This window comes from Sebastes umbrosus, chromosome 15 (genome assembly GCF_015220745.1).
Source record: "Sebastes umbrosus isolate fSebUmb1 chromosome 15, fSebUmb1.pri, whole genome shotgun sequence".
NCBI lineage: Eukaryota > Metazoa > Chordata > Actinopteri > Perciformes > Sebastidae > Sebastes > Sebastes umbrosus.
Genome location: NC_051283.1, coordinates 7,327,284 through 7,354,412, shown reverse-complemented (window position 1 = coordinate 7,354,412; position 27,129 = coordinate 7,327,284). Strand labels below are relative to the sequence as shown.

Here is a 27,129-nt window from a genome sequence, read left to right as displayed (position 1 = left end):
TCTGCTGAACTCTGCAGAGCACTGAGGCCCCGCCCTCGCTGCTGCACAAAGTGTCGTTCACTTGTTTATTCAAAGTTCATTAATATTGAATGTAACGTGTGTCCAAATTGCACCAAATTTTAAAGAACACTCCCTTGGCTCCCCAACAGTACACCCGCCAAATGTGAAGTAGATCGGATCAACGGTTCTTGAGATATGCGAAGGACACACAGACAGACGGACAGAGATTCCTCGCTTTATAGTTAGATTCACTCTCCCTCTGGCTCTGTTTTGGTCTCCACCAACTCTCGAGGGAAATGTCCAGGCTGTTTAGCTTCCTAATGATACAATGTGTTCACTAACTAGGAGCTAAGTTTGTCTTTCTGCTGTTTGATGCTGGACGGGTAGTGTACAGTTGGTTTCTAGAATTTTTTTGCCTTAAAAAAGCTGCCAAAATAGCATAAAGTTGCGGCACATAAAACCAAAACAGTGAGCTGAAAGATGCTAAAACACTTTGTAGAGCTGAGAGAAACAGCAAGCAGCGACCTCTTTCACATACATGTAGTCATGTAAGACTCTCAAACATTTTTATTTGCCAGTAAATGAAGTCACGTTATGAAGCTCAGACGTGTGGATTCCGGCCTAAATTAAATTGCACTGTGAAGCGGGAGGTCAATGCAACCTAAACCCAGGAAGCGTCCGTCTTTATGCACTCGGCCACTTGAGTTGGGGCAGAAAAATAAGTTTTTAAGGAGCCTCCCACAATGGAAAGCACTTAGACTGGCTTTCTAATCTAATGTGGCTCTTAGAGAAGCATTTGGTGGCTTAGAGGCCTTTCTATAACCCTCTCTCTCTCTCTCTCTCTCTCTCTCTCTCTCTCTCACACAAGCAAAAAACAAAAAGAAAAAACAATCTATATTACATTTCACATTTCATGGTTGCTCGTTGCACTCTCTGGATGAATAGGGGATTAAACATCTCAAGTGTTTTGTCGATTTCTTCCCTCAGAATTGCTTACTCGGTTCACATAAGCATCTTTGAAAACTGTGTTCTTGTCCCATTTATCTCCCGCGAGAGCCCCGGCTGTGGATCTAACCTTTCAGTGACTCCGCTTATGCCTCAGAGCCCTATATCCATTGTGATGTAAATCCCAGCCACTTTTAAAGTACACCCTCACCACAGCCATATATCATCACAAGGGGAACAGGGAGCCGGAGCTCAGAGGGTGTGGACGGCTGGAAGAGAAATGTGTTCAAGTGCTGTAGGAAAATAGAGAGGATTTTATAGCTGAAAATAGGAGGTGAGCATCAGTCATTCCGCCTGTCTGTTCGTTAGACGTACTGCTGTTCAGAGAAGTGTGCTATCCATCATGATGATGATGATTTGTGTTTCTCATTCACTGTTCGATGAATGATTTCCGGTGAGTCGAGAAGCGATTCATTTCAAAGTATAAACTGTAAATCCCCAATATGGGATTATTGTCATGATTTATGCTAAAACTTTAGCAAACCTTCACTACTGTCAGTTTCAAAATGTGAAAGGTGATGTACAGCGATTGGATGAGTACCTGTTAATATTATAGTACTTTACAAGAAGCAAATGTGTCAATTAAAATAGGGTCAGTTAAATTTTACGCTAGATTTTTTTTTTTTTGAAGGCCAATATGGCTGGTAATATTCAAGAATTCCGGCCATATAGAACATTTACCGGACATCTGTTTTAAATAACCATATAATAGCCTACATTTGACATAACTTGGAAATAAGTTAAATGAAGAAGCGGTCTAAATTAATCAAACACGCACACACTCAAAGCGAGTGTGACGGTGGTCAAAAGTGAAAACGTATTGAAAAAAATTCACAGCATGTTTTTATCTAATGAAATATTGTGCTTAAATAGCCATCAATTTATCCGATTTTTAAAATATATTTATCAATTTAAGTTTATAATTCTGTAACGAAAACAAAACCATGACATCCACCAAAAACTATATTAAGCTACTGTACCGAAAACAGTAAATTAGCTTGACCACTAGCTAGCAAACATGAAGCTGCAATCAGCGGCTGATTTGTTTTTAATGTGTGATTTATGCCTGCATTTAGTAATATCAATATATTTTTCTATATTAACATTGAATCAAATGATTTAAGTGCAATGTGAAAGGGCTAAATACCAAATTCTGCAGCTTTTAGCTCATTGTTTTGATTTTCTGGCCCACACATTTACTGTATAGTTGAGTCCAATGGCTCTCACCAACTCCTGTACAACAGTGGTTCTCAACCTGGGGGTCGGGACCCCCAAGGGTGGTCTCAAGATAATTTTCGGGGGTCGCCAGACGGTTGTGGAGAAATAAATAAAATAACATATCAAAAATAAAATAGGATATTTTAGACTGGGGAATACTTTTTACATTACATCGCCTGTACCAGTGATATAATTTGCCTTTGAATAGATTTTATTTAGTGTGTTTGTGAGAGTCAAAGTGTACACGCACATGAGTTTCTGATGGGGGATTTCTGGCTGGTCAGGGGGAGAGAAAAAGTCACAGAACGCATCGAAAATCCACAGTGCCTAGAGCACACCTATAGGTGCTATCTGTTAAAACTAAACAAAACAGTTTTTACAATAATCACACAAAATCAGCGGGGGGGGAGGCGTGTAGCTGTTTACGCCGGGCGGGGGTCACGAACACCGAGCTGATTATTCTGGGATTTGCGACTCTAAAAGGTTGAGAACCACTGCTGTATAACACCGTCTGTCTGCTTACATGAGCAAGATTTTGAACATTTAAATTTTAAATATTTGAAGACAGCAAAAGTTAGTATTGTCTGCACTCAGCCTGTAAAAATAAGGCTTAAGGTTTGAAGACTAAATATTGCTTTGATTACATTACCCCACTACTGCCTTTATATCTAAATCCCATTCTGACTGACTTTAACAACTGCTCGGGCTAAATTCCAGCGTTTACCACCACAGGCCTTTGAGACCTTTAACTGTTAACTGGCTGGTGCATCGCCATTTGGTTTCTGGATTAATCGAGAAATCTACAAAAACTGAGAGTAAAAGAGTTTAAATAATTATTTCTTTAGCCCTTTGGTTACTTACTGCTAATAGATAAATGCTCCAGTTGTGCTCGCTCTAATTGCTCCTCCCTGCGGTGCTGCAAGCACACCCAGCTGAACAGCCTCTCAGCACATGAAGAGGGAACATAATTGACTTTAATATTAGAAAACGTTTCCCCCGTTACCATAGAAGCATTTGCATTAGTAAACATTTGCAGCTAGAGCAGTCGGTCTGCCATTAACCGAAACACTGTCCAGTAATACCCAATATTTAAAAAAAATGATTTCTTCCAGTGTAACCACAAAGGAAGCACTTTGCAGTGTGGAAAGCATGAAGGATATTGACTGATGATTCTCCGGGAATATGAGGGTACAGTTGTGCCAAAATCTAATCAAAACATGGAGAGTCCCAGGAGATTGAGCTTTCAAGTTGCGTCCAAATGTTCTGCTCAAGTGGAATATCAACTGTAAATAAACAAAACTAGATGTTAAAACTTTTACTCATTTACTCCCTCTCTGTTGACTTCAGTGCATCAGTTATAGTCGTGTTTATTAACTAACTGTTCAACAAGCACACAGTTCGGTTTGTATTGCAGTTTATGGGTCACGGTTTCGGTTGTGTTTTGCCCATTAGGGAGAGTAAAAACCATACCCATTTCCAACGTGTTTAACTTCAAAACATATAAATAGATGATAGTAATTAATGATATATCTATATTATAGGGCTGTGCAATTAATCTAACTTCAATTTTGGCTTCCAACGATTATGAAAACAAGATAATCAACATGTCTTGAGTTATAAATCCAGCGCAGCCCTTTCCTTTATGGCAGTGCCCTTTCGGCGGGTCGGGGACGGACGCTCCCTGGCGCTGGCTGGCCCTCGCCGGGCGTGTTTCCTTTGTAGCGGTGTGCCACGACTGGCTATATGTCGGCTTGGAAAGGTCCGGGATGAAGATGCCGCTTTACAGCACCCTGAAACACGGACCCCGGCTCGTTTACCATGCTTTGTGAGGACTTTTAAAGCCGTTTCATCACAATTAATATCTACGCAACCAATGTGTTTATGATTAAATTGTTTACTAGAGCACAAAGTTCCCTCAAAAACCTATTAATTTTGCTCTCAAAATGCACCACATTGATGGATTTAACTTTAAAATGTAAGCTACAAACTTTTCTTTCTAAATGGTTGATGTTTCCAAAGTCAATGAGTAAAGCGTGTTACATAATTGTGATCTCAATATGGACCAAAATAATGGTGATTATGATTTTTGCCATAACCGAGCAGCTCTACTAACTTAAATGACGCCGTAACACTGATTTCATACATGAAATAATGTAGGCTACTTAATGATCAAGTAGGCGTATGTTCAGATAATTGTCTCTGGCATCTCATCAAATAATTAGCAGGCCTGTATTTGATAGCGGTGCAATGGTTCAACAAGCCCATAGTTCGATTTGTACGTCATTGAATGTTTCGTCTTTTTACGGTTTCCTAATATTAACATAGGGGGGGCAGAGAGAGGGAGTGAGAGAGAGCACACACTTGTCAGGCAACAGCCTTCAATGTCGATGGTACTTTAGATTAGGTTAGATCAGATGAAACTGTAATGTCCCCCATGGGGAATTTGGATTGTCACAGCAGCAGAGAACAGGATATAAATAACAGTGTATGGGCCTGCAGTGTAATGACACCGTGTTCCTGTTGTTGCAGGCTGAAGTGGATCAGCTATTCAGCTATACCATTAGCAGGTGTACAGACGGAACAATGAATTAATGTGTCCAGAGGTGCAAATAAGCAGTGCAGGCTATTAGCAGAGCAGGTTAGTTCCCGGTAACATGCATTAAAGGTCCCATATAATAAAAAAGTGAGATTTTCAAGTTTTTTTTATTATCAAGCAGGCTTAAGTCCTATATAAATACTGTGAAAGTATCGAAACGCTCAATCCCCAGCAAAATACACACAGCCCGTATTCAGAAACTCTGCATTTGAAACAAGCTGTCAGGATTTCTGCCCATTCGTGATGTCACAAATATACAATATTTACACCCTTTACACAGATTTAAACGTAAACATTCTAAATGTGTCCCAGTTTATTTCCTGGTTGCAGTGTATGTGAATGACATCAGCTGACAGGAAGTACACATGGACCCAAGCTGTTGCCTAGCAACGCAATTCTGTTGCAATTCCGTCAAAATGCGCTAAAACGGAGCGTTTCAGACAGAGGGTAAACACAGGCATATTCAGACAGACAGTATGAGGAAAATAAAGGTTTTTTTGAACATTACAGCATGTAAACATGTTCTAGTAGAAACATAAAATACAAGTATGAACCTGAAAATGAGCATAATATGGGACCTTTAAGGTGTGTAAATGAGTGTTTAAAGAGGGAAGAGCATGTATTCTGAAAGCTTTGCGAAAGATTGGGGATTGCAGATTGAAAGGGAATAAAATATTCTGGTCCAGCAAAGTTCAGAACGCATCTGCCATAAAGTTCTGCTGCCCTCTCTAAAGAACCGGCCGTAATAAATACATATTGACAAGCAACAAACTGCTTGGGCCGAGGCATTGTGTGTGTGTGTGTGTGTGTGAGTTATAGCAGTGTTTTCAGCCATATCGAAAAATAAATAAATTAAAAATGATTAAAGATTTGGATCGGTCTCCATGGCGGTTGTGGATTAGACCTCTCTTTCTTGCCAAAGTTGATGTTTATTAAAAAGTTCCAGAGAAAGTAATCACGCTTATGTAATTATTGAGTTTGAGCAGAACACTTTGCTTGTTAATCACGATTTCTGCATCGTAATCACACAGACGTACTGAGGACATTCATCAAAACACGGCGGAGGAGCGACTGATGAGATGATTTTATTTGGTCATTTTGAGAAATGATTAGACACACAGCAGGTCACTAAGCTATTAACTTAGTGGGAACATCCGTGTTATTTGTTATAATTTGTGTAAAATGACTCGAGCGAGCTTCTCTCTGTTCAGATTTCTCCCCGAGGCAGGTTTCCCTGTAATGTGCCAGATTTGCTGTCTCCTCTTCCCTAGGCAACTTGCAATAATCTCAAACCCATCATTCAATGTCACAGATTTTTACACTGAATGAAAGTCATTTCAAGGTTGTTGGGAGAAGAATTAACACGAGGATAGAGAAATATACTTGACTGACTGTCAAGTGTTTAGATAAGCAGTAGACATGCATGAGGCCCTGTGCTGACGGTGACGTGCGGCATGTTACATACTCTAAGTATTAACGGTTATTGAGTACGTTGTTAACTGTGGGGGGCAGGAGCTTATCCCAGCATGCACTGTGTGAGTGGCAGGAGGAAGCCATCAGTCATTTACACAGTTATAAATAGACGGACAAATATATTTCCTCTATGGGTTATGTCAGAGTTTCCAATTCCCCGAAACCGCAAGAAATTAATAAATCTTGCCTGTGGAAATGAAACATTGTGAAAGCATTTGAGTTGAGCAACCATGTGTTCATTAACTTTGCAATTATCTTTTAGCTGTGCACAATTATTACCTCGCATAACGCATATGAAGATAAAGAAAGTCACACCCATAGTAACGTTCCGATAGGGTAGGTATAGTCCCTAGTTTTCAGCTGGTCCAAAGCAAAATATCTCAACAAATATAGGATGGACTGCCATGAAATGATGTAACCTACAGCCCGACATGATCCCCAGAGGATGACTTGTAATAACTTTTGGTAATTGCCAAATCTAGCGTCATCTAACAATAACAAATAACAAATCCAAGTACCTGCAAAACATAATTCACATGATGACATCCACATTCACAAACACCTCGGCTGTACTGTGTGTTCGGTGCTAATTAGCAAATGCTTACACACTAAATTAAGATGGTGAGAACGTAAACGAAAAAAAAATACATTTCCTAAATGATTACAAATTTGGATCGGTCTCCATGGCGGTGGTGGAATTAGACCTCTCTTTATTGCCAATGTTGATGTTTATTAAAAAGTTCCAGAGAAAGTAATCACGCTTATGTAATTATCGAGTTTGAGCAGAATACTTTGCTTGTTAATCACGATTCTGTAAACATCAGTAGGGCTGCAACTAATGATTATTATGATTAATGATTTATTGATTAATCTCTCGATTATTTTCACAATTAGTGTTTGGTCTATAAAATGTCAGAAAATGGTCAATCAGTGGTTCCCGAAGCTAAAGATGACGTCCTCAAATGTCTTGATTTTTCACCACAACTCAAAGATATTAATTTTACTGTCATAGAGGAGTAAAGAAACCAGAAAATATTCATATTTAAGAAGCTGGAATCAGAGAATTTTGACTTTTTTTTTCTTAAAGGGACTGTTTGTAACTTCTTACACGTATAAATCTACTGGGTCGGGATCCCATGCGTGCTCGCATATGCGGCTGTGTGGCTGGAGTCTCTGCTCTTCTGCCTGCTTGCCTTCACTCACACACCGCGCACGTTCTCGCTCCACCTCACGTTCATGCGCGCTCACTCCACACTGCAGAAGACTTCGTAGCTCTGAGAATATCTAGTGAATGTACAGTAGATGTTTGTGCAGAAATAACCGCTGCAGCTCCTCCAGACCAGCAGAGGTTTCCCGTGTCTTGTGAAGTGACGGGGCTCTGCAGCGAGAAATGTTATCGTCTCTGACCGGGCGCCGGAAGGACACACCGGCACCCGGTCGGAGACGATAACGTTTCTCTTCCTGCTAGCCAACACTAGGATCAGCATTGATTCATGGAGAGACCTTCGTCTGGTCAGCTAACATTACTGCCAAGCAGCTGAAATATAGAGTGATATTGTGGTTTTAGCTGACGTGTGTCGCCTCACTGTTTTGAGCGATGCTCGTTCATGTCTATGTAGAGCAAGCAAGCGCGAACCCGACGCTGACTTTCGTTGACTTAACGGCCACAGGTGTTGCTGTTAACAAGCAATTCTGAAAGTTACAAACAGTCCCTTTAAAAAAATGCTCAAACCGATTAATCGATTATCAAAATAGATGGTGATTAGTGAGTTGACAACTAATTGATTAATTGTTGCAGCTCTAAACATCAATATTTCAAAATTGTCATTGTTAGTATGCTGCCATCAGCATTTAGCATTTAGCAACTGATGTGCCTACTACTGCCAATGTCTCTCTCAACTACTGTTTGATATACAGTCCCGAAGGCTTTCCATTCAAAAGCTTAGGGAAGCCAGACGTGCATTCGCCAAATCAGTCTTCATTCCTGAAGCCTTTGCTTGTGTAAAACCAAAACATACTGTTTGAACATACTCCAAACTTAAAGGATAACTACACCTCCAAATTCTGCTAGAACACTTCCTCCAACAGAGGAGTGAGGGAGGAGTGAGGGAGCATGTGGTGATGCGGTGTGTATGTTGTGGAGGCTGCATCAGACAGTGTGAGTGTCTCTGTGCGGGATATAGTATAGTATGCATATAGTGTGGCCGTAACCCTGCTGTTTCTCACAGATATTGTTCGTCAGCTCTAAATATCTTGTTAAACTCTGAATATAGCACAGTCACCGGGGGCCCATATGTCGTGTTTACTGCCATAGAGGAGGAATAAATATCTTGTTCATGTACAGCATCGTCTCTCCGCTGGTGCTTATGAAGCTTGCTAATGCACGTCTGGTTAACTCCCTGGAACTGTCTCCCAGTAAATAAGACATTCCCAAAAGGGGCTAGTGTCAACGCTTAGTCTACATACATTTTGTAAAATATCTCTCTCTCTCTAAAACTGCAAAATCTTGGAAAGTGTATAAATAACCTTACCATTTTAGCGTAGTATTTTGGTTTTCAACTGCTACAAGTTCTCATTTACCATCACGTAGTGTATGTTGAAGTTTTAGCATGATACTGATCCACACCAGGATGAGTGAGGTGTCTTTGTGTAAAGAATGTAGGAAGCAGAAATGAGGCGAGGTAAAAGCAAGTCGTCTGTTTCTATATGAATTGACCTCATCAGCCGCACCAACTGTTGGTAATAGAACCCTTTTCATCCTGTACTGTATGTAACTGGTTTCAATCTATTTAAATATTTATGACTGAGCACAACCTGTCCGGCAGCTGATCACTTCATATGTGAGAACATTCAATTATGTCAAAATAAGACTTTCTCTTTTTTTAGACACATGCAATTTATTTTTTCTAAAAGTGAAACCTAGGCTGTGTTCGAAGTCACGCACTACTCACTCACAGAGCTTGCTATTTTGTCGTGCTGTCCGAATGTATAGTGAGAATTATTATACCCTATATAGTGGACTCAAAGTGTCCCACAATGCGTCGTGAAAAGTAGTGGACAACAAAGGTCACTAACTGAGAATATTATACCATCATGCATTGCGGTGAAGGAAAAATGGCAGACAGACGATGAGACTTACTGAAAGAGGCTGGGACACGGGTCTTAAGCTATGGGGTATGAGTGACACATGCGAAGTGTAACTGGAGCTGTGGTCGTGCGTTGCTATTTGCTCAAATGTGCGGGCCAGATTTTACTGTGCATGTGTTTTGCCCCAATGATATGACACAATGATGATGCGTGACATCTCCTCTTTTCACCCTCCTTGACAGACGAGAGGAAAGAGAGCGGCGCGATTGAGACAAATCCATGAGTTGTGGCCCGAAAATAATGTATTTAATGTGAGCAGAGCAGCGCATCACAAGAAAAACGGCGACAAAGTACTTTGTATTTATTCATTTTGGGGAATACGCTTATTGCCCCCACATTCACAACTGCCGTTAATTCTTAACGTTCACAATAAAAGCCGTAGATGCTCCATCACTGCTTACCAGGGGGAACTTAAAGCTGAAGTAGGTGAGATTGGAGCAAATATGATTTAAAAAAGTTATTTTTATAAAACGGTCGCTAAATCGTGACAGTAGTAGATGAAACAGGTAACCTGAAAAAAATCATGTGCCTCTGTGTCCTCCGGTGCTCCTAACGGCATGCAAGATTACACAGACCAGAGGAAAACAAGCAGTAAGAGCTGATCTGAGGTTTGCTGAGATGAGAGCCGGCTGTCAATCACTCCAACCAAATGCTCAAACTAGGTAGCGCTGATCAAATATGAATCAATATTCTGTTACTGTAATGCCTATTTCTCACCTCAAATGTTTTCAGAATCATCTTGTAGTGCACGGTTTAGCTGTAAAATGAGAAAGTTTGTGACGCCACCGCCATTGTGAAATCTGGTGAAGGAACGCCAAGTTCCGGTCACATGACCGGAGCACAGCCAATAGGAACGCTCTCTCAATGAAATGACCTGTGATTGGTCAAAGTCTCCCGTCGCAGGCTAGATTTTCTAAAGCCTGAAAACAGAGCCATGAGGAGGAGCAGAAGTCTAGTTTTCTCTCAGAGCACTTGAATTACAATATGCTGAAATGTTATTATGGAATTTGTGCCCAATGATGCCAAAAATATACTGCCTACTGTCACTTTAAATTCCCTCTGAGCATTTCGCTTAAGGGCCAACTCTAAATAATTGCTCAAATATGTATTTATCACACACAAAAAATACATGTCAGTATTCATAATGGATAGTCTTTGATGTAGATCTGGCATGTTTTAATTGTGTGACAGCAATGACTTAATTAACGGCGCAGAGAAAATCCAATCCAATCCAAATGTATTTATAAAGCACATTTAAAAACAACAAAAGTTGACAAAGTGCTGTACAATTATAAAAAAAAAAAAGAAACAGTAAAACCAATTTAAAACCAATAGGACATTAAATTAATAAAAGCGTTAAGACCAAAAAAAGGAAAAAGGATTAAAAAAGGGAACTCTCATGCCGAGCCAAAAGCCAAGGAATAACAGTGCGAATGAATGAAGTGTGAATAAAAATGACCTGAGTAGTGTCCGAAAGTGTTTTTTCATTTCAGCAATGCACATGAAACCTGCCTTGGTTGAGGTCTGCGCTCTCCAGGGTGCACTTCCAGTAGTGCATACGATCATAAATCTGCCATCTCTTCTTATAGAGGGAAATTGTACTTGCTTGACCTTAAAACCCTGAAGATTCACACACAATCACGTTATTGTACTGTAACAAGATTCTTGCTTTTAGAAGAAGCATATTACAGTAAGATGGTGTCTGGAAGTGTTGAAACTCAATCTGGCCGGCAGAACAAACACACAGACACTCAGTACACACAGCAGAGCCCAGTGAGGTGAATAAATGAATCCATTAAAAGCATGGGTGTGCCGAAGATGCGACCAGCTCGGCACTTGAAGAGCGTCTGTTTGTGAATCATACCCACTCCAACTTATCTGTGGGGATCAGAGGTTATCCGCCACCGTCGCCTCCTTCATTGTTTGGTTTACATGTGTTGTCTTTAGCATGTGACAGGGTCAGAGTCTCCTGATCGCTGAGACGGATAATTGTGTGCTTTTAATTTGATCCTTCTGAGTGCTTCTGCCTGCATCGGAGGCTTTTCCGTGTGGAGAACGGTGCAGGAGGGGAGTGGAAAATGCACTCAGCCAGAAAGCCTCTGACGGAGAACAAAACAAATACGCTGGTCAAATTCAAGGAAAGGGACAGCATCAGTTGCAAATGTGTCACAGACAGACAGTTGGACTCTCTTGTGGACGCAGACTGACAGAGGAGTTTTGAAACATACTGGTTAACATGTGAAAAAGAGTGAGCTCCTTAAGGATTTGGACAGTTTTTGTTTTGGCGTCAGACTCGTATTACTTTGGATGTGAAATGACAGCATGTGGTTAGAGGGCGGATTTCAGCTCTAATTTGAATCACTCCGCTGTAACAGCAGAGCGTCAAGATTGCCATGTGCTGCAGCGCTTTAATGGCCCCGCTGATGCCAAAACTGGTATAAAGAAAAAACACTTTGCATGAGGACTCAAAAGTGGATTAATAACCACAGACATAATGCGTATAATTGGGGTTCGGGAAGAGGAACAGAGAATATGATACTGTCGATATGAAACTGAATAGACCTTTTCAAACTTGACAACAAGCCCATCTGTATTTCCTGCTGCAGTGTTTGTTAATGAAGGAGTTGACAGGAAGTAAACTTGGACCAAAGCTGTTGCCCCTAGCAACAGATAAAAAGGCAATTAAAAGGTCTATAGAGAGGCTGTTTTACTAAATATAACAATATTTAGTAAAGTACTGTTGCCTCTATAATCTATCCAAATGTTTTTGGCATTCTGAAATGGGAAAATATGATCAAAAAGTTTTTTTGTTTTTTTTTAATTTCTGGTCCAATTCAGCTTAAAATTGCCTCAAAGTGTATCTGACAGTCTGTGCTCTTAACCTCGTAGTTACTTTATCATTTCACAATTTCAAAATAAGATCATGAAGTGCTTGTTAGCAGCTGGTCAGTGACCTATGGAGCTGTGTCGAGGCAGATAACTGACTCCCTATAGGTCATTTTAATTTAACTGTGAACTTCAGCCAATGGAGACTTTCTGACTAACAGAAAATACAATTCTATATGTCCTTATGTTATTCTCTGCTTTTACTCCTCAGTAAGCAGAATGTGTAATTAAACTAAAGTTTCTATACTATAGATACACTTTATCTGAGTGGGAGGCGGATGTAAATGAGCCTCCATTACTACTGTGGCACCTCACTTGTAAACCCACACAATCATTGTGATGTAAATAAAGGATTTTACTTTTTAACTGCTCAGCTTATGCTCCGAATAATCTCCAAGAGATCCTGTAGAATCTGTTATATGATATAGTCATTGAAAATGCAATTTAAATAAAGGTTTAATCTAACAGTCTACAGCCTTGCTAGCGCCTCTGAGGCTGTTACTTTAGCTAAATAGTCGACTTGTTGTGTTTCCGGTCCACAACCTCTACTTCTTCTTCTTCTTCTACTACCTTTACTGGCGGATAACAGCCATGCAGCCTATAACGCCAACTTCTGACCAAACTACGCTGTAGCCAAGTTTGTTCGCTCCAAGCCCGTAGATATTAATGCGCCTAATTCACATTTCTTTTTTTGTGACATTGCAAAAGAATTTCCTTGACAGTTGAAACACGGCTATTGTCGCCCTTAGAGCCATGCCACTATATGATTAGCTGTAAAGCTAGAGTCCCGTTGTGATGACTGTCTGCAGAGGGCTGCTGCTGGCCCGCAGATGTCTTGTTAACTGTGTATGGATATGTTTCCAGGTCAAAATTGCACTTTCAAATTTTCGGATTCTTATTGAATGACGCATTTTATCTGATTACAATGTAAGAAATCCTGGATTGGAAATCATTGATTTTCTATAATAATATATAAGATCCTGTAGCACATAAAGCTAGCTGGCATTTAACTACTACACAACACTTTCACATCCACACCGTGGAGGTCAGACAGAACTAGTATTTTGTAGACTTTACATTCAGTAAATGGGAGGGTGCTTCATCTGTCAGAGGGGGCAATTTACGACCGTGATCAACCAAAACAGCTTGGCTTTTACTGTCAGTGGAAAGGCGTTCAGATTATTTCTGCCACCTCAGTACTAAAGAACATAACACATAAATCTGACGGCAGATACCGCTTTTGATTACGACGACTACTTTTCAGTGACCATGGAGCAGTTTATTGCTGCTGCTGCTGCTGCTGTGTGAAAAACTGCAACTCCATATGTGCCGATCAGAGATTTACATGGTCCTAATGGGTTTAGCAAGTTTGAGGTCTCTAGGGCAAAAAACATGCTATATGCAAAACTAAGTGTATACTCTGAAAAATGCATGAGAGGACTTCCTTTTCTGTGAGGGCAGTCAGTTGGAATGACGTCTCCATGGCAGCAGAGCTGTTGACTGAGCAAACACTAAGGGGAATGTTTTGCTTATATCTTCACGCTCGCGCACGTTCACACCTGGAGATGACCTTTACACCCACAGTGTATGTATCTGTATCTCTAATGGATCGCTAATGTCATCATATGCTTCCACACAGCCTCAAAAGTCTTGAATATCTGAGCCATGAAAACACAACAGGGGGAGTGAGTCTGAGGAGATTCAAGATGTTTTAGAGATATACCTATTTCACAGTATTATGCGACATTTCAAAGAGGAAAGATTTAAAAGTTTTAAAAGAGAAAGTTTCCCACAAAGTCTAATTAATCCGCACATAATTAACTGACACACATAAAGCAAAGGATATTTTTTTGTAATTAATAACACTTGAGTAAATGCAGAAAAATGAAATGCACACTTTTTTTTCAGTCTCCTCCAGGGTTGACTTTGACTTAATAACCAAGTAATCTCTTATAATTATATTTTAAAATATTTATGAACGCTATTTCAGCAGTCTTGAAAAAATAGATTATCATTAAAAGAGAGAATATTTCAGCTGTGGTAGTGTTAACCCTTATCCTAACTGGGTTCCCCACAGACCCCAGAGGTTTACTTTCTGTCGTATCTCACAGGTGCTTTATTCTTTTGTTCCAATTTTTCATGACTTTGTCAATCAGATTGTTCCTAATGACTACATATCATTGTTAACTGTTTTTCTTTTAATTAGTGCTTTTTAGAGACCAATGTATTGGGGTCCCCTAAGCACTCAAAAAGTTAAAATAGATAAAATAGAATAGATAAAATGTTTGCCATGGGTCCTAAATTAAATTATCACACACTATCAGGGGGGTAGGGGTCAGTCATTTTGAAGGAGACAGACAGATGCGACAGACACAGATTTACTCATGTGCTCTGTCTATTTTCATTTTACACAATATGCAAATTAAATGTATATTTCCAAAAAATAATAATAATCATTTTTTTCTTCTTGAGATGACAATAATTACATAACTAATAATGTTTTGAAAAGAAATAAGTTAACATTTTGTTTCTTACAGTAGTTTAATCTGTGCATGTTAAATGGGTTGGTAGGATGACGGTTAAAGTAAATATTTTTGGCATCATTGGGCAAAAATTCCATAATAACCTTTCAGCATATTGTAATTCAAGTGTTCGGAGAGAAAACTAGACTTTTGCACCTCCACATGGCTCTGTTTTCAGGCTTTAAAAAATCTAGTCTGTGAGCCCTTTCAGAGAGAGAGTGTTCCTATTGGCTGTGCTCCAGCTGGTGGGCAGTGCTTGATATTTCCTCAACAGATCTCAAAGTGGCTGCCGGGTCACAAACTTTTTACAGCTAAACCGTGCACTACAAGATATTTCTGAAAACATGTGAGGAGAGAAATAGGCATTACATTAACAGAATATTGATTCATATTTGATCAGCGCTGCCTAGTTTGACCGTTTGATCAGAGTTTGTGAGTGATTGACAGCTGCTCAGAGATGTCAAGACTCCAGCTTATCTCTAATTGGTTGTTTTCCTCCGGTCTGTGAAATCTTGCAGATGCCAAAAGGAGCACCGGAGGACACAGAGGCACATGATTTGTTTTCATATAACCTGTCTCCTTTAATCATTTTTGATTTGCTCCATTTCTACCCACTGCGGCATTAAGAAGCCACAGTGTAGGTTTATCCATGACTGACTCCGGTGAGACAGTTAATTATATACGTAACATCGTCTGCACAGCTCCAGCTTCCACCTCTTGATCACTCGGGTTTGATGTGCGAGTCAGTGGAGTTTACTAAATGAGATAATCAAAGCCTTTAGTTTTACACATCATGAATCTTTCAGCACCTTCCCTTTCGCGTTTTGTTCAGAGTCACCTTTTTGTTGTGAGATCAAACGCGTCAACCTTCGCTGTCAATGACGAAACCACGAATCAAACAGCAGGCTTTGAAATAGATTCTTAATCACTGACTTCATGCAACCTTTTCCGAAGCACTTTTTGGAGTTCATAGCTCACATCACACACTGAAAGGCTGTTGCGTAATGTAACACAACCCTTAATGTCTGTCTTTATGTGCTTTTTTTTCTCTTTCCTCTGCAGGGTGAGTGCTCCCAGAGGTGCTATAACATCTTTGTGCTGGAGACGGTGTGCGTTGCCTGGTTCTCCCTGGAGTTCACGCTGCGCTTCATTCAGACGCAGAGCAAGTGTATGTTCCTGCGAACGCCTCTGAACCTCATCGACGTGGTGGCCATCCTCCCCTACTACATCACCCTCATTGTGGACTCTCTGTCAGTCGGAGGGAAATCCGCGGGCACGGGGAACAACTACCTGGAGAAGGTGGGGTTAGTTCTCAGAGTCCTGCGAGCTCTACGGATCTTTTACGTGATGAGGTTGGCCCGCCATTCCTTAGGCTTGCAGACGCTCGGTCTGACGGTGAGGAGGTGCACGCGTGAGTTCGGCCTGTTGCTGCTGTTCCTTTGCGTGGCCATGGCTCTTTTCTCCCCGCTGGTGTTCCTAGCCGAGAGCGAGTTGGGCGCCAAGCAAGAGTTCACCAGCATCCCCGGTAGCTACTGGTGGGCCGTCATCTCCATGACGACAGTCGGCTACGGAGACATGGTGCCCAGAAGCATCCCGGGCCAGGTGGTGGCGCTCAGCAGCATCCTGAGCGGCATCCTCCTCATGGCCTTCCCCGTCACGTCCATCTTTCACACCTTCTCTCGCTCCTACTTGGAGCTGAAGGAGGAACAGATCCGGGCGCTGAGGCAGAAGCCCGACTCGCAGGACAGCACCAAGTCCCAGAACAGCGAAGACTCTCAGGAGACGGACAGCTACCACGGCATCACAGAGGCCGCGGCCTCGTCCATGCAGCGGAGGAAGTCTATGGCGGCTCACAGGGCTGCTGAGATTAGAGCGGCGTCCATGAAAACTTAGCGGCTTTGTCGGGTCTGCGTTCGAGCTGCAGCCCCGGGAGGCCGTGACGCCCGGTGCTGGGACTGCCAAGTTGACAAGCTGCAGGATTGTGAGCAGGGAGGAGATTTTCTTCCCTGGAGATTGAGGCCTCTGCTTTGATCGTGTGAAAGCGCCTTGTGCACCAGAGTGTATCTGAGTTTCTTAAGTTTTACAGAGGAACTTCAGACGTCTTTTTTTTCCCCACAAATTTGACTTGAAAAGATTAAACAGCCGGTCAAATGAGATTTAAAAAAGTGACAGAGACATTACTGACACTGACTGCGATTCAGACTTGAGATAAGTCTGAGCAAAAGGGAAATCTAACACCAAAACATCACACGTTGTTATTCAGACCTCAGACTAATAATTAATGTTCCTCATGTAGCTGCATTTGAGAGGATTGTCTGAAATAAAGGTCTTTGCTGAGATGTCAGACATAATTTATTTATTATTGATGTGCAATATCATCTCCATCTACTCTGTATTGTATTTGACCTTACCAAATACCTAGGGCTCTGCTTTATAAGGTTCACACACACACACACATCATGAGGTCAGTACATTCATTTGCGATGAAACAGAGCTAATTAATCTCCAGCATGATAACACAACAACTCATTTATCTGTCAAAGGGCTACATGTATGCAGTCGGTTGGGAAGTTTTGTTCATTGGCAAATGACAAGAGGATTGGTCTCACTCTGTCTGGTGCCCATGCTGGTGCTTGTAGTTAGTTAGTTTTGGAAGTACGCTCATTAACTTTTATCAAAGTATCAAACGTTTCAGCAAAGTTAGTTTTAGTTGTTGCCTTGTTAAAAATGGGGATGTTGGCTGATAAATATATCCAACATGTTCTCATACCAACCTATCACATACTGACGCTTTTCGGTTGCAGTAAAAACGTGCTCAACAGTGTGAATTTAACAAAAAACACTTGCTTAGGTTTCGTCACCAAAACCACTTAGTTAGGTTTAGGAAAAAAACACGTTTGGGCTTAAAACTACTACGTTTGTGCAGCGAAAATGTGACTTAACGTTGTGAATACGGGAAACGAACAAACAGCTGATTGTAACCTAAAAGTGAGACTTAAAGCTGAAGTAGGCGAGATTGGAGCAAATATGATTCAAAAAAGTTATTTCTATAAAACGGTCGCTATATCGTGACAGTAGTACATGAAACAGATAACCTGAAAAAATCATGTGCCTCTGTGTCCTCCTGTGTCCTCCGGTGTCATCTGGTGTCCTCCAGTGCTCCTAACGGCATCTGCAAGATTTCACCGACCGGAGGAAAACAAGCAGTAAGAGCTGATCTGAGGTCTGCTGTCCAGCTGCCGTCTATGAGAGCCGGCTGTCAATCCCTCGTGAACTCCAATCAAACGGTCAAACTAGGCAGCGCTGATCAAATATGAATCAATATTATGTTATGTTAATGCCTATTTCCCTCCTCAAATGTTTTCAGAATCATCTTGTAGTGCACGGTTTAGCAGTAAAATGAGAAAGTTTGTGATGCCGCCGCCATTGTGAAATCTGGTAAAGGAACGCCAAGTTCCGGTCACATGACCGGAGCACAGCCAATAGGAACGCTCTCTCGATAAAATGACCTGTGATTGGTCAAAGTCTCCCGTCACGGGCTAGATTTTTTAAAACACTGAAAACAGAGCCATGAGGAGGTGCAGAAGTCTAGTTATCTCTCAGAACACTTGAATTACAATATGCTGAAAGGTTATTATTGAAGTTTTGCCCAAGGATGCCAGAAATGTACTGCCTACTGCCACTTTACTGCACAGGACACGAGCAGCGGTCTCCTGGATGAAAGCCGTGTGTTGTTGGACCCATCCACCTCAACCTTTCGCTGGCTGCTTATAATGTAACATTATAACTGCATCTTATTGCCGTTTTTTTTCCCGTCTTTTTGCCCAATCCTCTCACAATTCGGGTAGGTTTTTATGTGTCATTATAGTAAGAGATAGATATTATCAGTGATAACGTAGTATCCTTGATACTAAAACTGGAATGTGCTGGACCACGGACCAAAAGCAAATACTATTGCATTGTATTTTATTGCATTGTTAAGATGCAAAATGGTACTGAGATCCCAAGTTCCCTTATATTAATGCCTTTTGTCTGTGGGCCACTGTTTTTTCTGACCTCACTTGTGCCAAACCAACTTCCTGCACAAAGAAACAAATGAAACATAATTAATATTAATAATTAACATATTCAAAGATCTTTTTTACTTCACAAAAATATAACGGCATAAACAGCGATTTTATGTTGTGTTTTTTTTTTTTTTTTAAATGAATTTTCTTTCTTTTTTATGCCAAATCAAACCTTATGGCAGGCCAACTTTGGGCAGTCCTGGCTTAGAGCTACTGTATCTGGTGGAGAGATGGATGTTGGTGCCAGTCCTCTTGTCACATATTGGGGTAAAGTGAAGCAGTGGACTAAACATTGAAATGAATTCTTTAATATAAATGAAACCAGTTAGAGAAGCACACTTACAGAGAGGTTTAATTATGGTTTGATTCTCTTCCAAGAGGCTGATTGACTGTTGCAGATATTATACATCCACCACTTTAGTGAAAACAACACTCCCCAAAGTCTAAAAACATGTCAATTAATTAATCATTTAATACTAATATTTGCAGTCTTGCATGATTTCTTCATATAATTGCAAATACAGCACTTAATTTTCTTTGACTTGAGTGCCTTGCACTTTGAAGTGACACATTAAAAAAACAATTCCCCAAATTATTGTCAAGTATGAACCCATCAAAGCAGCAAAGTGCTCGAGAGTGCAAATTCATTGTAAGGGCATGTTTAATCTGCCGACTCTGAATCGCAGTCACTGGATTAACTGAATCATTAAAATGCATTGAAATATTACACAGAACACTTAAAACTATTACATCTACAATATTTAGTTTTTAAGTAATAAAAATATTGTTTTGATGAGCACATGGTGCAATGAGACATCATTTGAATAGAAAGCCAACTGAAATGGATCTGTGCTTTGCGTCATGAATCCATTGCCTGAGGATCAGCCTCTTTTGAAAAATGTAATAAAGATTATAATGAACACAGTCCCATGTGGAGATGCTTTGATTTAATTTATTATACACGAAGATGCTTTCAAATTTGCAAAAGAGTGCATGTTCTACTTCTGCACTTTGAACATCCTAAATTGGTTTATCTGCGGCTTGGTTCATGTTTTTTTTCCACATCCGTTATTAATAATAAATGAATTCTGTTTCCAGGAATGGTGTTGGCACAATGCACTGCAAATTTGATAAATACTGACAGCGCTTCATGAAGTGTTCAACAAAAGGAGCCTGTTGAATAGGTTCTCCTGTTCACATTTTAGCACTGCAAGGTCGAGCTAAACATCACGCTGCTAAAGGAAAAAAAATCTCCTTATTGCTGTGATCTTCAGCAGATCATTATAGACTACAGCACTTCAGAGGATGTTTTCAAAGGCACATGTGAATCACAAGTTAGTGAGAGAGTATTTTGATGGTTGTATCACAGGAGATATTAGTTCTGGTTCCAAGGTGATGTAATGACATTTTAATGACATAGGATACTATGACTTTTATAATGTCATTTCTATGACATACTATACTATGACCATTTAATTTCATTGTATATGACATACTATTCTATGATTTTATTAATGACGTAATATACTGACTTTTTAAATTACATTTTATATGACATACTATACTATAACCTTTTTTACTGACATTTTAATGACCTACAATACTATGACTTTTTTTATGACATAATATGCTATGACTTTTTAATGATATTTTAATGACACACTATAACTGTTTTAACAACATTTTTATGACGAACAATACCATGAATCTTTTTCATTAAATTTTCGAGATACTATGGAATAACTTTTTTTCATGACACTTTTCAAAATATGTCATGAAAAAAAGGTCATAGGTTTGTCTAAAAAGTTCACGAAAAATGTCATGAAAAAAAGTCAAAGTGTAGTATGTCAAATGTTTTCCTGAGAAAAAAGTCAGTATAGTATGTCGAAGATTTTCATGAAAAAAAGAAATTTTTCGACATACAATATTATGACTTTTTATGACATTTTATATGATATACTCAACTAGGACTTTTTTAAATGTTATTTTATATGACATATTATACAAAGACATTTTTAATGATGTTTTTATGACGTTAGGGAGAATTTCATACTACTATATTTTCACAACCCCGGTTACAGCTAACATATGTGTAGTATTTTCCCACTGTGTAGGAAACAGTCTTGGATGCTACGTAAGGGATAATGTACAGCGAGCTGGTCATTGTTGTGAAATAAAACTCTACAGGGCGGTTTTATTTCACAACAACAACCCACTAGCTGTACATTATCCCGCTTATTATTCGGCTACTTACTTAAGAAATCAATAATTTAACAAAAAAATGGTCCGCCAGAGTCCGACATCAGAACTGCGCCCCTAGCAACGGTCTGTTATACATAGCAACGGTCTGCTATGAGAAATAACAGACTGTAGAACGCTGTGGTTGACCAATCAGAATGGAGTATTCAACAAAGCCGTGTAATAATACGGTATATCAGAGTTTAGGGTGATGTCAGCGGCTCTGTTCTGCTCTTTAATCCAATAAAGGGAAAAAGTTTACACTCCACAAAGACAGCCAAACTCATTATCTGAGATAGTGTTACATTTGCCAAACACATTGGTGTCAGTCCTCATTGAAGTCTTTTAACTTGTAATGTTAAAGTGAAACATACTATTTGAAAACACAAACAGTAAAGCAAGCGTTCATCTAACTTTAGTGACACTTTCCAAAATCACACATTTAATCCATTGTTCATATAAAAATATGAATTAGTGCAGCTTTAAGAGTACAAGCTCAAACAAATGCTCCAATCGAGCAGCTCACTCCAGGTTGCACTGCAGTCACTCATTTTAATATATAAAGTTCTTGCACGTAAATTTGATCTTAGAGAAATGCATCAATAAGAATATTCACCAACACTTCTTTGATGCAGCGATGCACATGGGAAGCCGTTTGACGTGACACCGTTAAATACGTGCACAGCACAAGGCACTGGAGGATTTGCAAATCAGTACCAGCATTTTACAGTATTTATCACGCAGGGAAGCTCTTGCAACACCCACTCAAATTCCTGAGGCACTCAGCACAATTCAGAATCTTATTTTTAAGGGGTTGTGTTTAAGACCTCGAGTATAAATTAGAGATAAAGTTTAAACACATTTCTATCAGCGAGCGCCCATAATGGTTGACCGTTTAGTTCTGGAAGCGTTTTCTCTACATATGTATTGAAGATAAGACATTATTGTGTTTGGTGCAGTTTTTTTTCTCCTTCATTTTTGTTTAGCAAATTAATAGTTTAACAACTTGCATGAAAAAAATGTAAATACACAAATGTTATTCAAGCCTAATCTATGAGACATATGGTCTTAGTTAATGGCACAGTGAAAAACTTTTCTACCCCTTCTCGGCTGCTTTTCTGTTATCTGTGCACTGCTTCCTGCCTGTACCAGTGGAGAGCTTGATGTGAAAGCCACGCACATTGCAATTGATGTGCTTATTATTTAGATGGCATATGCCCAAAGACGGACCACGGCTGGTCGGCTTATTCTTCCTTTGACAATTGATGTCTGCCAGAGCTGCATCGCTGATGGAGGGCAACAGTGGATGTCTGCACAACCGACACAAACAAAACATGACTCACGATTCTCTCTGTGTCCTCTTTATTGGGTGACAGTGCCACGTTAGATCCTCAACTATACTTGGTGTTTAATCAAGTGTTGATGGATGTTGACACTAGTTATTGAGATTGGCAGTACAAAAGAAAAAAATGAAACAACAATGTAACATAGTAAAAATGGCATAAAACATACGGGTAAGTATATTTTTGGTACATTAACAAACTAGGTGTGGGTTTCACAGATAAGACAATGCACAACATGGCAGGTTCTATGGGGAAAATACCTTCACATGATAACATGAATGAACCAAATGGTACAAAACACAAAGTAAAAAAAGAAGTAAAATCAGAAACATGGATTGAAACAGTAAATAAACACTGAGGGCATTTTGATCCTGTTGAGCACAACAAGAACCTCACACATTCTCCATACAACACAGTCACCCTCACCTCTGTCTGAATAATCACCAGGCATACATTATCTTACACTGGCATTTAAAGATTTATAAAAAATAAAAAGATAACAAATAGGGTGACTAAGCAGGTGTGAACACAAAAAGTGCACAACTAAGTAACAAAGGAGCCACCGCATATATATTTTTTGTATATTTAAGGGCGAGGAAAGAACTATTTATAGAAAACTCCTGCCACGTCCCCTTGGAATAAAGGGGAAGTTTCTATTTCTTGAGGCTTACAAGAGGAGGACAGAATCAGGTCTGCTCTGGTACACAGTTCAGTGAAGGGCTGACAGTCCTGACACCTCCTGGTTTGGCATTTCTCCCCTCCTCAGAGAAAGATTACGAAGCAACAACAATAACACACAAAATCTTCTGTGTGTGTGTGTGTTATGTGGCTGCTTCTCCTTCTCGACAGGAAATTAATTTCTTGCGACAAAATGGTGATGAGTACAACCTGCCCAAAGCGGCACCACAACAGTGATGTGGAGTCATGAGTAGGGATATCAGGGGATCTTATTGGATTTGCAATATAACTAATAAACCAGCCAGTCAGTGTTACCCGCAGCCAACATGATGGGAAGTGAAGATGGGATCTTGCTGAATGTATTCAGGAGGATCAGTTTGTAAAAAATGAATTTCTCTAAAAAGGATAAATTGGCTGGAATTTCTATTGGCAATAATAACCACTCTACTCACCAAAAATCATTTCTGAGATTGTCTGATCTTTGTAGCGATGTCGCTGCGTTCCCAGATCTCAGAAATTAATTTAGTTTGTATAATGTTATTCTTACAGATAGGAGTGATGGCCACAATTGCAAAAAAAAATGCCGTATCTACGCCATGTTATTCAGAATGCAACTTCTAATCTCAGAACTCAGTAAGAACTCCCAACACGTCCTCATCCCAACTCGTCACATACCGCTGCTTTGTCACGCCCCTTGGCGTCATTTTATTTTCGGCATCGAAACCACTAGTTAGGTTTAGAAAAGAACTACATGGTTGGACGTTTGAAAGCTCCAAAGCAGGTAAGGTTTGTTTACTAGCAGAGGTCTGTACGGATCACAATGCTAACAAGACAGAAACATGCTGCCTTGATCATCTTGATCAACGTCAGAAAAAAAAAAAGAGGTGCTGGCGTTTATGGACTCGCAGGTGGCTATAAGACGTGTATGGCAGAGAGAATTGGAGGTAAGCTAGCTATGTTTTACTATATCTATAGCTGGTACGTTGTTATCTTGATAGCTACGCTCTGATTACTGTAAAAAAAAAGTAGAAAAAAGGCACTGATGTTCGGGAAATCGGCTCGTGGCTCTGCTTCTTTTTGTGCGAGAGCCTGTGGACGACCGACCAAAATTTCAGACGTCAGAAATTCATCCGACTGTCCGACGGCCGGTCGGTATGAGTTCATCGGTCCTCACCCCCCCCCCCATTACACTGCACGGCAGACAAAATTCGGGCCAGAAACGGGCTAAAATCACACAGTGTACGCCCAGCTTTAGTGTGTCTTTTTGCTCATTAAACTATGTCACAGTCACTCCCAGCGCTCTTTATGTGAGTGTTTACTGTTGCCGCGGATGGGTTTACATTGTAGTTAATGGAAAGCCCGGTGTGTCTCATACTGGTGCTAAAGGGTACCATGTGTGGCGGTATCACACGCCGACGGCCGTGACAAAGCATCGGTATTTGACGCCCTGGGTATGAGAACGGGCTGGAACTCCAGTCCTTTCTGTTATTTACTCCAGTCTTTCTCTCTTTTCCCAGAAGTGGATTCATAAACCCACAGGATAAGCCAGATTTTGCTCAAATTTACACATTTTCAACCCAGGATGACTCATCCTTGCTTCCCTTCGCCCTGCCAATAACACATTCTCGCCCACTTGTGTTAATGACTTTGCATGCAATTGTGCTTTGTCTTAAAGGAGAACTATGCCCATTTTTAAAATTCATACATGTTATTCCTATGGTCCAAGGCAGTCCAAAAAAATATTAGTAAATATGAGCAACTCTCTCTAAAAACTAGAGTGAGAAAACTCAAAGTCATAGGGTATAAAGTGTGGAGCTGCTTCATAGACAATGAATAGTGAGAGTGTTATAGATGACACTGAGAGCACCCAGAGGAATGATCTGAGTATTTGGGAACATTTTCTGTTTCACAACTCACAAGCTCATTTGGGTAAAAAAACATTCTGTCCACAAAATCAGTCCCTCATTCATCGTCTGTGGATCAGCTCCAGACTTTATACCCTATGACATCACAAGTTTGAGACTTACTTTGCTGGTTTCTGGCTTTGAGAGAGAGAAGCTCATGTTCACAAATATTCATTGAACTTTCCCTGGCCATGGAAACAACATATTGGAGTTCTTAATTTGGGTGGATTTCCCCTTTAAATTTGCTTTGTGTTCAGTCTAAATGCACCTCAACTCTTTTTTTTGGGAATTTGTGGAATGAAAATGATCAAAATTATATATAAAATATCAGCAACAGCTTCAGTACAAAAATCTTGGCATTGGCCTTTCGACAGCCTCCAGCCTGAACACTGGTTAGGATTTTTCCAACACCTCTTTGCTTCCAGTAACACTAAAGACAAAAAAACGCCCTTATGTCTTTTACAAAGCTCGATTTTCTCATCATCCCATTACCATCAAGGCCACTAATGTTTATGATCATCTGTTTTTTTTAAAAGCCGATGCATTGCATCTTTAAGCCTTTAGCAGTTTTCTTCTTTTGGTAAAGTCTGATTGCCTCTAGTTTCTTACAATTTGATTCCTCCGTTATCCCAGATAAGATTGAGCCTGTGTGTCATAGCACACGGCAACCATCTGTCCAACAAGTGGTAGACTGACTAGCATTTCTCCACCGTGTTGGAAAAAAAAAATATAGCAAAATAAGAAATGCAATCTTGTACATTCAGTGATGTTATATATTAAGATTTTTTTTTTTGATTGATTCATACATTTTTGCTGGTAATGCGGCGAGCCTTGTTTGAACGTGTGTGTTTTAAGGCAGAGGGTCCATGCAACAATCATCAGCTAATGTGGACGACGAAAAGCGGGTCCACGTTTTCCTTGAGCACAGACCTCAGTGCATACATATGCAGTTATTTACTGTATATATATATTCATGTATGTGCATAATATTCTCCACATGCACAGATTGAATCGAGGGTATAGTCTGCATTCCGAGACGCGAGCATACTGCCGCACTGAGAAGAAGTCAGTAGGATAAATAAAACAAAAAATGTCTGTTTGTAACAAGTGTCCTTCAGATATCGCTGCAGACACCGACACCATCGAGCGTCTGTGTAAGTTCATGCCTTATTTATTGGTGTGCATGTGTCTTTATGTATACGTGAGGGTGAGGGTGAGCAGCCTGCATCGTCTCAAGGTGCTTTGGTACTCATGCGTGTTTACACATGTCCGCAGCGCCTCTGAAAGTGCTTCCTCACCGGTCTTGACATGTCCTCAGAGAGCTCGCAGGGGCTTTCAGAGGGCTTTGGCACTGGTGGTGTGGGAGACAGTGTGGGACACTGGTTTCTGTGGGTAGCGGCTGTAGTAGTAGACCTGGAACAGGATGGTGAAGTCCACGAAGACCTGCAGCAGGCCACATGTCCAGAACTGCACAGGAGCCTGGGTGAGCAGGAAGTAGCCCGTTTTAAAGGTGTCGCCGCTGGTCCACATCAGCACCATCTTGATGCTGGGAGGAGAAGAGTAAGAGGAGAGATGATGAATAAAGAGAGGGGTGTAATCTTATTAAAACTTATTAACAACAGCTGTGATGTTCAATCATGTAACGGCCGATCCAGAGCTTTACAACTCAGCCGTGAGGGAAGAAAAGACGTTAAGATAGCAACGTTCAACAACTGCTTCCAAATTCAGCCACCTGTTAACAACAGCAACAACAATGTCAAAGTCATTGTGAAACCAACCAGAGGCTGCTGCTGCAAATAAGAGTGAAAGAATGAAAACACATTTACTAATCTCCTCTTTAATTTATCTTAACAAGGATGCACATATACATAGATAGCCAACTAGCTAGGGTAGGTTGTGAGCTTGAGTTATTACTCAGCATCAAAGTGAAAAGGTAGTGTTAGCTAGCTCCTGTGGGCTAGAGCAACTACAAAGACCCCATTTACACCTGGCATTAAAGGTCCCATATTGTGCTCATTTTCAGATTCATACTTGTATTTTGTGTTTCTACCA

At 40.3% G+C, this 27,129-nt stretch overlaps 2 protein-coding genes across 4 annotated transcripts in view; one reads left to right on the top strand and one right to left on the bottom strand.

Moving 5' to 3' along the window:
* Nucleotides 1-17,191, top strand: part of kcng2 (potassium voltage-gated channel, subfamily G, member 2) — a 37,537-nt gene extending 20,346 nt beyond the window's left edge. Inside the window, exon 3 of the mRNA XM_037795980.1 lies at nt 15,910-17,191. Coding sequence (XP_037651908.1) covers nt 15,910-16,740 — 831 coding nt within the window. The 3' untranslated portion in view covers nt 16,741-17,191. The remainder of the gene's footprint in view (nt 1-15,909) is intronic.
* A 5,306-nt stretch (nt 17,192-22,497) lies between these two features.
* Nucleotides 22,498-27,129, bottom strand: part of LOC119503448 (solute carrier family 66 member 2) — a 37,240-nt gene continuing 32,608 nt past the window's right edge. For all 3 annotated transcript variants that reach the window (XM_037795252.1, XM_037795253.1, XM_037795254.1), the window contains one exon: nt 22,498-26,623. In XM_037795252.1, coding sequence (XP_037651180.1) covers nt 26,413-26,623 — 211 coding nt within the window. In that variant the 3' untranslated portion in view covers nt 22,498-26,412. The remainder of the gene's footprint in view (nt 26,624-27,129) is intronic.